This window comes from Cheilinus undulatus, linkage group 15 (assembly GCF_018320785.1).
Source record: "Cheilinus undulatus linkage group 15, ASM1832078v1, whole genome shotgun sequence".
Classification (NCBI taxonomy): Eukaryota; Metazoa; Chordata; class Actinopteri; order Labriformes; family Labridae; genus Cheilinus; species Cheilinus undulatus.
This window is the reverse complement of record NC_054879.1, coordinates 31,374,603-31,385,874: the sequence shown is the minus strand read 5'-3', so window position 1 is coordinate 31,385,874 and position 11,272 is coordinate 31,374,603. Positions and strand designations below refer to the sequence as shown.

Sequence of the window (11,272 nt, the reverse complement as noted above, 5' to 3'; positions counted from 1 at the left end):
GATGGACTCGAAATCTGTTCAATCCATTGGCTTTGAAAGATTATAATGCTAATGCTAACAGCAGTTACTCACTGGGTTGCGGAGATGTGTCTATTTTTTGCTGTGATATTCCCTCTATGACACATCATAACAGGCAAGGATGTTGTTGCTAGAACTTAACACGCTTTTCCTCTGTCTTATTGTAGGATCTCCTTTTTGCTTGGCTGTTTGGTTTGTGTACTTTTGCGACTGCTGCATGTGAAGAGTGCTCTGTGCTCTTACAGGTAAATGTCACAGTGATTACACCACAAATCAAAGAGAAAATGACATAGGCAAGGCAAGGCAAGTTTAGTTGTATAGCACATTTCAGCAACAAGGCAATTCAAAGTGCTTCACACAGGACATTAAAATACATTGACAAAGGAAAAAAAGAAACACAATGGAAAAATTTTAAACGACACATGTAAAAGGTGATTAAAAACAGCAAATAAGATCCACAAAAGATAAAAACCTGGGTTCCTCTCAACCTTGGTCCGGAGACTGAATTCTGTCCCAAACAGTTTCACGTTTCTGGCCAATACCAGATCCTTATCTGATCTCCAAGCTCTTAACTTAAAACAATTTAAAAGAAGAATGTAAAAGGTGATAAAAACAGCACATAAAACCCCAAAAAGATAAAAACCCACATATTAAAGTAAAAGTTACAGTGCAGAGTTTGAGCGAAAATAGATCATTTGAAAAGTGATAAAGTTTTTAGTCAAAGGCAGTAGTGAACAGGTGTGTCTTCAACCTTGATTTAAATAAATCAAACATGCTGGACTTTATCTCAGGAGATTGAGAGGTGTTTCTGATATTTTCTTGATTGTTGTCCACTATGACTCACCTAGCAAGATGAAACAACAGATTTTTTACGCTGATTCCCTACGCTTGTTTGGCTGGGTAATAATTGTGCTGAAAATGTGCAGTCTGACCTCGGCTGTAATGGTGCCAGAGGCCTGGTATGTGGTATGAGTATGGCATTAAAAATTTAAAGGACCGCTCTAAAGATCAGCTTGATCTATAAATAACTGTATCAAAATGTTAGATGAACAAATATCAGTAGAAATATCAAGTATATGAAAGAAGAAAGAAATGAAGAAGGAAATGTTGGAAATGGGAATTTAATTTAGCATTTTGGCCTTGTTAAAGTCTTAGAGTAAACTGCTGTTGCAATAATATAAAATATGCTCTATCAATCCATACATCTACCCATCCTTCCCCTAATGTCTCTTTAGTTTCATATGAATGTGTTCTACAGCCTACATTTTGTCTTGAGCTTATTAAATCTGTTTAGTGGGACTAAGTTCCTTACTGTCTCTTAATTTTAGTTTTGTTTTTTCTTTTGTCACTACTGAAGAAACCCATAATTAATGGTCATTAATGTACCTTTCTCTTCTTCTTTTATTGTCTTAGGGATGAAGACCCCTCTCAGTCCCTCGCAGCTCCTGGACAACGGGCAGATCTTTGCTTTTGGAGGGATTTGTCAGGAGCTGATGGACTCCCCCATTCCTACATCCATGAGTCTCAATGTTCAGCAAACTCCATCCTCAGGTGGTTGATCTACTTCAGTACAAATGCTTTACATCCCCCTTTCTGTCAATCCAAGTTGTCTTTAATATCTTTCAAAGCCTAAATCATGTCTTTAGATTACTCTGGAAAGTGTAGCCCACACATGTAGTCTTTCTCCTACAGTCTAACCCTGGGTTTAATTCAACAGTCTTTCCAATTCATACACTGGCACTTTTCCACTATTATCTTACTGCTTTCTGTTTTCCCTGTTGTAAAACCCATTGTTGTTATAGTTTCCTACAATGGTTTCACTCTTTCTTGTAGTTTTCTCCAATAGTCTGACCATTTTCTCCTACATTCTAAATGTTGTTTTTTTTAGAAACCCTGACTTATCTTTAAATCTGTAGTTCTTATTGTCCCTTAAAGCCATCTATCCTTTCTTGATTTCCCCTAAACGTTAAATTTTCCTACACCTTGACAGTGTCTCGTAGTTCCCTCATGCAATACATCCAGTCTTCCTACCACTCTTTGACTACTTATGTTTGTTTTCCCCAAAGGAGTCTGTAGGAATGAAACATTACTATTAAAAATTATGAACACAGTGAAATTTCCCCACAATCAGTATACTGGTATCTGAGTATGTGGACAAAAAGTCAGTGGAGTCTTTGAGTCTTTGGTTCTTCTGGTCTTACTGTACTCTTGTGTGGCCTGGACATTGACGGCTAGAAGTCGTCTGGTGTCCTTTGTGATGACTTCTCTTCTATGTGTCTTTGGGTATCATTGGCAAGCCCATGCATCTAATGCTGACGTGCTAAGGAGGGCAGGGATTGAAAGGGTCAGCAGCCTGATACAGGAATGGCCGCTGCGCTTTTTACAGGCACCTGGCACACTTTCTCATGCCTGATCCAGCTCACCCCATACTGGGTGGGTACCCAAGACTTGGTGGGCTGGTCCAGACACTGCATGTACGCAAAGGGGCAGCTAGGAAAATAACTGTAGAGATGGTGCGTGGGCTTGAAACAGGCCTCAAGGATGGCCATCAGGAGGCCAGAGCAGTATAAGACCAAGGTTGATGCAGCCAAGTGCTGAACTGGCTCCCATACCTGGGTTCAAATTTTGATCATCAATAAAACTTTTTTTTGACAATCACAGTTCAACAAAACATTACATAATGTCCAGTTGGTTAGTTAACCAAGGTGCTTTAACAGTCAGTCTGCATCGGGCATAAAACAATGTTCTAGAAACCAGGAGACATACGGTTCTTCCTCTTCTTCATTTTCTCCAACAGTTGCATGCATCCTTATTTTTAGTCTAACAGTTATTTACATCCTTATAGTTTTCTCCAAAAGTCAGTGTACCAGTTTCTATTTTAATCTGATGCATCCTTGTAGTTCCCCTACAGTCTGATGCATCCTTGTAGTTCCCCTACAGGCTGATGCATCCTTGTAGTTCCCCTACAGGCTGATGCATCCTTGTAGTTCCCTACAAGCTGATGCATCCTTGTAGTTCCCCTGTAATCTGATGCATCCTTGTAGTTCCACTACAGTCTGATGCATCCTTGTAGTTCCCCTACAGTCCGATGCATCCTTGTAGTTTCCCTACAGGCTGATGCATCCTTGTAGTTCCACTACAGTCTGATGCATCCTTGTAGTTCCCCTACAGTCCGATGCATCCTTGTAGTTCCCCTACAGTCCGATGCATCCTTGTAGTTTCCCTACAGTCCGATGCATCCTTGTAGTTCCCCTACAGTCCGATGCATCCTTGTAGTTCCCCTACAGTCCGATGCATCCTTGTAGTTTCCCTACAGGCTGATGCATCCTTGTAGTTCCCCTACAGGCTAATGCATCCTTGTAGTTTCCCTACAGTCTGATGCATCCTTGTAGTTTCCCTACAGTCTGATGCATCCTTGTAGTTTCCCTACAGGCTGATGCATCCTTGTAGTTCCCTTACAGTCTGATGCATCATTAGTCACATTTACATGGACGCTTTTATTCCAATCTGATTGAAATCAATCTGATTAAATGTTTTGGGTCAAGAGTTTACATTGTGTGTGATCTATCCGATCGGGTGATTATATGTGCCTGTTTTTAATTGGAATAGCGGCCACTGCATCAACGGTCACCACTAGTAACCATAAATCATGTGACCTGTGTGTCACATGACTTATGGTTGCTGGTGATTTCCAGTGGTATATAGTCTCACTGCTCTGTTATTTCTCCGTCCCCCATTGAGGCCGACATCCCCTGAGTCTTGGCTTCTCCACTACCGGCGTTTGAGTCTAGTGACCCATTTCTGCTGGCGAGAATGGCTCCTGACAATATGTCACCACGCAGTTACGTCAAGATGAAAAGCATGCGCAGAAAGAACGTGTCACATCAATTGGGTGAAGGTGTTTACATGGAAAAATTTTCCCTCTGATTGGGTCATGAAAAGGTGTAGACCACCCCTCTGCAACCGATTAGATTTTTGATCGGATGGGGCTTGATCAGGTTGATTTAGGTGTTTACATGCAACATTTCTAATCAGGTTGAGGGTTTCACCTGATTAGAAGTGTCCATGTAAACGCAGCTATTGTAGTTCCCCTACAGTCTGATGCATCCTTGTAGTTCCCCTACAGGCTGATGCATCGCTGTAGTTTCTCCAATAATATCGTCCATCATCATCGTTTTCTCCAACTTTTTGACTCAGTCTTGTTTAGGTTCCTTCATACTGATTCATCACGGTAGTTTTTGCCTGTTCTATGACTCATCTTTGTTATTTAACCTACAGTCTGACTCATCCCTGTTCTTTTCTTCCAGGTCAGAGCAGCACTTACTCCTTATGTGAGGTGTGTAACCTGCAGCTGACCTCTGCAGCTCAGGCCCAGCTGCACTACAATGGAAGGTCTCACCTCCGGAGGGTGAGGCAGCTCCAGGCTGGAGAGACAGGACAAGCATCAGGTACATTACAGCTGCTAATTTCATGTAATTGTTAAAGCGCTTTAATCTGTATAAGTAGTTTCCTGGAGCTCATGAGGGAGTATTAAACATTATTTTAGTTAAATGCCAAAAGAGCCTCAAAGTCCCTGAGAAGAAATAAGCTTTAATGATGAGTAAGGGCTCTGGGGCATTATGTTTTTGGGTTTTTATTCCATACGTGTCTGTCCAGGCCAGTCGTGTGAACACAGTACCATAAGAATGTGTTGTTAGATTTTATTCCAACTTTGATAGAAGCATAAAATCTGGTATATAAGTCACCCAGGCCAAAGTGTGTTTCTGAAAACTTCTAAAGGGGAAAAAAGTTAAACCCTCCTTCAAGTGCAGCCACAAGTGCAGTTTCCACTCAGCTTTGTGGCTCTTTTAGTACCATCTGTTTTTGCAGTACTGAGTCTGCACGTCTACATATAAGCTAAAATAATTATGTTTCACCATTTAGACAAATCAACCAACACAGTCCAGGACTGAGACAAAGCATATGTAATATGCAGTAGTTCACAGGTTCCATCTCCTCTGTTCAAATGTGTTTTGCTTTCTTTGTTTCCAGCAGGGACTCAGTCGAGGTCTCTTCCCCAGACCACAGGGCTCAGCTCCCAGCCTGCAGGACTAACTCCAACTCCAGGCCCCAGTCCAGGCCTCAGCGTATCCACCAGCACAACTACAGGTAGGAGAAGTGCAGATTTGACTATTTCTACTCAACTGGGCTGTGTTTCCTTTTCTGTTAAACATCACACTTTAACATGCCACAACGATTCAGATGATGTTCACATTCTGGACCTTCATAAGAGGAAATAACAAGTGAGCAGTCAGTGCTCTGAACCCAACAGTATCTTAAAAAAGTATACATGTTCTCAAAGTTAGCAGATGGATGTTAGGAGCCAAACATCAATTTGTAAAGCCTGACAGACTGCGTGAGAATGAGTTTGACTCCTCCATCATCAACAGCTGCTGCCCTCTGGGAGAGGTCAGAGTTATTTTGTGTGGGTGCATGTGTATGTGAGATTGACCTCTAAAAAGGATAATTTGACCCTGCATTAAGTAAGATCATCACTGCAGCTTTATTCTTAATGGAGAGACAAATTCAGCCTCTTTATAGGTATAGTTAGCTCCACCCAAACACCTGTTCACCACGCTGATGAGCTGAAATTTCATGAATACCGCTGACTTTGATTGTCAGGAGACTTCTCTAGTACCACCATGACAGGATGTTTGTTGATAAAGAAAATTAATCACAGCTATTGGATGGATTGCTGGTAAAAGTGGATCAGACGTTCATGCTGTTGTCAGGTTTATATGCAAAAACTTTGGTAGTCCCTCCTTGTGTTTTGAAGCATCTGCACTTTCATTACTACTTACCATTTAAAAAATCAGTTATTTTGTTTCAAAACATCGGGTATGAAACTGTGATAAAATACTGGCAGTCTGTTGTCCATGTTGTGATGGTATGAAATGATCATCAATGTTTAAAATTTGAAACAAGAGATAGATTGATTATTTTTTTTACTTATTTGCCATTATTATTATTAATCAAAAATATAATTTTTTTTTACTGAGTTTCAGGAGCAGTTGTAAAAAGCTGGTCTCGTTGTATGTTTTATCCACATCCTGTTCCTCTGTTGATATACTATGGCAGGGTTTGTACTGGAGCTGCGCATGCATACAACCTCACTTTGTCTTGTTGTTCTCATTGGCCCATAATGAATGTGTCAGACAGAAGGTTCATCCAATCACCTACCTAGAAATTCATGAAAAGTCCCGCCCTTCCCAAACGCTCCCTATGGGAGGTTTACCAGATGAATGTGAAATATATCCATGCAACTAATATATGAAACGGTCTATCTGGTGTCAGGTTACATGCAGAATCCATGATGGTAAAACTGTGACTGTGTAATATTTAAGTTCCATACTTTGTCTTTTTTATCAGCCATAACAGTTTATTAGTGGTGCAGATGTCTCTTTAATTAAACTGGCCTTAATTATGGATTTACAGTTTTAGCAGGCCTTTTCTCTACTCACAGCGCCCCCCTCTGGTGCAGTGATAATTCAATCCTTTCACAATGCTTGACTCTCTTTGACTTGGACCATTTTAGATCACTTTCAGTGATTCAGACCTAGTTTTTAAAGTCAAGCTGCTGGTCAACAGTGTGAGGAAAAGAGCTGTAAGATGTAAAGGAGAGAAAATGGAGCAGACAGCAGCAGGTCATTAAACTGGGACATGGCACCTCTCCAACCAGTCTGACATCTTTCACAGATATTTGGTTTGAATTTGATTTTTATCATCGCCAATTCCTCTTTGTCTTTCCTGATGATATCTTGTAAAATGATCTTATAATAAAATTCCACATTTAGCATATTTAATTATATGATGCAAAATTATCATTGCATTTCTGTTGTTTTTGTCCTGTTTGATGGTGAACTAGAAAACGACACAATCGCCTGTAAATTCTTCAATCATATAGAGGAATAAAGTTCAGAAATTAACCACATATGAGAGGAAAGATGGGGATAAAGTAATGCTAGATTGCAAATTTACAAATGTAGCTTATTATTAGTGTCGTATTCCTTTAAGGTGGAGAAGAAAACAAAGACAATTCAACCTGACAGACTCAGGTGTATATGTGCTTAGAGCATCTGTAATTACATACTGTGCATCCATATCAGTGAAGGGGATAGAATAACACCGATTAAAGATTAAATCCCTCTCTTTCCTTGACATGCACACACACAAGACTCACACCACTCATCCTCAATGGTCATGCTCTCTCTCTCTCTCTCTCTCTCTCGCTCTCTCTCTGTCTGTCCATTACGTGATGCTCGCTCGACCATGAAAAGCTCTTTGGCCTGAACTCAGCTCCTCTAGGCCAGGCTGAGTGTGTGTGTCCGTGTATGTGTGAGTGTGTGACAGTGACCTGGCTGTCTGAGCAGCCTATCAGCAGTCAGGTCAGATGACATCACAGGCAATGTAAACAGCAGTGCTGCAGGGGACGGTCATTATGATCTTTGAGCTCTTTAATCAAAGTTATTAACACAAGAATCTCTTCTTTTGTGTATGTATTTGTTTATCTTTAAGGGATGGTTCATTTGATGACAGGCTTAAAGATTTAGCACATTATCACTGCATTTCTCAGCATCATTTTGATGCTCTACTCACCTGCCTGCACCATATTATTATCAATCTGTCTAGAAACACCACAGCTCTTAGTGAAGTGTAGTAGAGTATAGTATATTTCCCTCTGAAATGTAGAGGACTTCTTCAAGCCCACACTGTGTGTAGGTGCACAGCTACAGTATTCAGCAAGCTAAACACAGCTCAGAAAAATGTAGACCAGGAGAGGCATTTAGATACTTGTGAAACAGTGAAAACAGTATAGGCCAACTAGTCATTGCTGCAGTTACATGACAAATGGGATCACATGACTACATAGTGAGTTTACTGGAAAAATAGTTTTATTATACCCCTCATCATGTAGAAGTCATCACAAGCTAAAGATCAACATTTAATCTCTATAGGGAGGTAATAGTGTAGATCATCCTTGGACATGCAAATAGAGGGTGCAGATGGTCTAGCAGTTAGGGCAAGCCCCAGGTACGCAGGTGGTCAGCATTAATGTCTGGCCCCTGGCTCCTTTCCAATATCCCTCCCCACTCTCTTGTCCCTGTTTCTGACTCTATCCACTGTCTTCCTCTATAAAAAACATAAAGGCATAAAGTCCATGAGTGGATTTACACTGCAAAAACCCCATTGAGGTAAGCCCAGTACAAAGGCTACCAGGAGTATTTTTGCTAATTTTAGTAAGTAAAAATGCTGGCTTGGTTTGCATTAAGTGACTTAAAAAGACAAAAAAAAAAAAAAGATTTAATAAATGAGGCTTAGTGCTAGTTCACGCCGGACACGGAAGTCCAGCTGATCCCAATTATCACCTCCCACATCCTACAGCCAATCCCAGCTCTTTCTGTCAATACAATGGTCAATTTAAATATGATGTACTCTTTCACTAATCCCTGCTTGCATAAATACCCGTACAACTCCACGCTGCTACTGCTGCTGCTAGCTAAGATTCACCTCCTCCACCTCAGCGTCCTCCTTTATGGCGTAAAGTATGTTGCAGACTCATATCAGATTCAGATTCAGGCTACTATGGATTATCTGCTCTGAAGTAATTTTATTGTATTCAATACACATAGTCCAGTGTTTTCAGAGTTCAACACCCTAAGTGTTATAAATGCCGTCATCTTAGCTGTTTTTGTCAAACTGTTTTTTTTTAAAGTTGAAAAAAGTTCAACTTTTGGAACAGTCCTTAACTTGCGCTTAAATCTGTCAGTGACCAATCAAAATTAAGAAGGGGTGGGACTTAATAAACCAGCATTGTCAACAAGAGAAGAAGAAAAAGATCTGACTCGTCTTTAAAAGAGTAGAGCTTCCAGGTCTACAGCTGCTGCTGATGCCTTTACATTGTTGTAATGTTTCCTTGAAAATAATGAACATATTACATGTTTGGAAGTGTTAGGACATATTAGGAAAGCAGAAGTCAAATTTCATAACCCGGCAACAATAAATGCCAATAAAAGTGCTGGCTGTGGACACAAATCAGCTTGTTACGGTCACCCCCTTGGCTGTTTTACCCTTTAATTGATATTTTTAAATCAATAATAGTCAATATAATTTGTCATTTTGACAAAAAGAAAACTATAAAAAAGATTTAATGTACAAGTATAAACAGATTTTGACAAAGTAATGTCAGTTAAAAAATATGTAATGTAAAAAGAGCAACTGCGTGAATATCCATCCCCTTAAAGTGACTGACCTAATTTAACAGAGGTCCAGTCAGTTGGTGCTAGTACTCTCACAATTAGTGAAATGGAGATCACCTGAGTGCAGTGAATGTGCCTCAAGTGATTGTAGTATAAAGAAACTTGTGTCTGGAAGGTCCAGTCATTGGTTAATCAGTCTTCCTGGCTACCATTACACCATGAAGACAAAAGAACACGCTAAGCAACTCAGAGAAAATGCTATTGAAAAGTTTAAGTCAGGGGATGGATAGAAAAAAAAATCCAAGGCACTGAACATCTCCCAGAGTTCGGATAAATCCATCATCAAGGAATGGACACTGGCCAGATGCTTTGCAGACACTAAACACTGCACATCATTACAAACACACCATCGCCACTGTGAAGCGTGGTGGTGGCAGCATCATGCTGTGGGGATGCTTCTCAGCAGGTAGCCCTGGAAGGCTTGGAAAGGAAGAAGGTAAAATGTAAGCAGCAAATATAGGAAAATCTTGCAGTCTGTATAGTCAGTATAGCTTGGGAGTAGACTGATTTTTTCTAGCAACACAAGATCCACAGCATACAGCAAATGCTGCACAGAAATGTTATAAAAATAGCAAGATGTATGCTCTGAAGTCCCCAAGTCAAAGCTTAGACCTCATTCCAGTGCTGTTTATGCCCAGTCCCGGGGGAACCTGACAGAGCTTGAGCAGTTTTGCAAAGAACCGAGTAAGTTTGCAGTGTCCTCATGTGTAAACCTGATTGAGACCTAACCACACGGACTCAGTGCTGTGATGCAGCCAAAGGTTTATCGACTAAATGCTGATGTGAAGGGGGAGAATATGTATGCAGTCACTTATTTTACCTTACTGTTTTTTTTAAGTGAATTTGCTATGAACACACCTTAAGTTATATTCCAGATGTACATAATGTCAAACAGTGGTGAGTCAAATTTAAAACTAAATACATCAAAGAATGAAAAAAGGAATATAAAATTAAAGTTGCTTTCACACAGAGAGTTAAAGAAGGATTATATAACAATTACATAACCACACATACAGATCTCTCAAAACCAAAAGCTGAAAGCGCAATTTTTATGCTCTTCCTAATTGTAACTCTTATTTAACACAGCAGCAGTTGGATTTCTTCTCAGTGGCTGTTAGTGACCACTAGGAGGCAGCATACACACTCACACACACCACCCACTCTCTCTGTCGCTCATACACACATCCGCTCTCTTTCTCCCTGTCTCAATCACTAATGAAAGAAGTGAATTCCCATGATTCACATGCTCAGTGCAAATTAAGAGATTAACTCACATGAGTCTAATAACATTTACAATATTAAAGCTCTTCTGCTCTTGTAATTCTCTGCGTGGGCAGAGCTGATTCTTCCCACTGCAAAGACAGCAAAGATAGTGTTTAAGAGTCTACCACAATGTACTGTGCCAACATTATAATGAAGAATAAAGCTGTGAAGTATTTCAGGTAGCTCTCTAGGGTAGAATTGAAAGTTTCTCCTCTAATGGGACTTTGGGTTTCCCAATTTGAAGTTTCTTCTGAGCAGTAGAAATGTCAAAATCAGCACACCTTTCCTTTTCTTCCCTTCTTGTAAAGTCTGTGAGATTGGAGCTAGCTCTAATTAGCTCTCCTGGGCTAATAAAGGTCAGCATGTTGTCCTGCTGATACCCCATACATAATGAGCTGAGAAATAGACAGATATTAATAGATACATATTGCAGCAGTGTGAGATGGGGAGATGGAGCAGGTGTTGATGTGTGGTCTTGCATTGATGTATTCCGCAGTTTATGAATAGACCCCGCTGACAGATTCACACACTTCAAGTGCTGTACAGTGGTGACAATAGGCTCAGAAAGGGTCATGGGGACAGGGCATATGACCAGATTTGAACCTGTGAGGCTGCATATAAATGACCCACATTGCTGAATACCTGTCTACAGTCATGTCATACAAGTGGAAACTCTCTAGAGTCCTGGAAGTAGC

At 40.4% G+C, this 11,272-nt stretch overlaps 1 protein-coding gene across 1 annotated transcript in view; it reads left to right on the top strand.

The window, feature by feature from the left end:
- Positions 1-1,433: 1,433 nt before the first annotated feature.
- The window catches only part of znf385b (zinc finger protein 385B), a 56,321-nt gene continuing 46,482 nt past the window's right edge, over positions 1,434-11,272 (top strand). The window contains exons 1-3 of the mRNA XM_041807668.1: positions 1,434-1,569; positions 4,326-4,466; positions 5,050-5,166. Of these exons, the coding sequence (XP_041663602.1) occupies positions 1,434-1,569; positions 4,326-4,466; positions 5,050-5,166 (394 nt within the window). The remainder of the gene's footprint in view (positions 1,570-4,325; positions 4,467-5,049; positions 5,167-11,272) is intronic.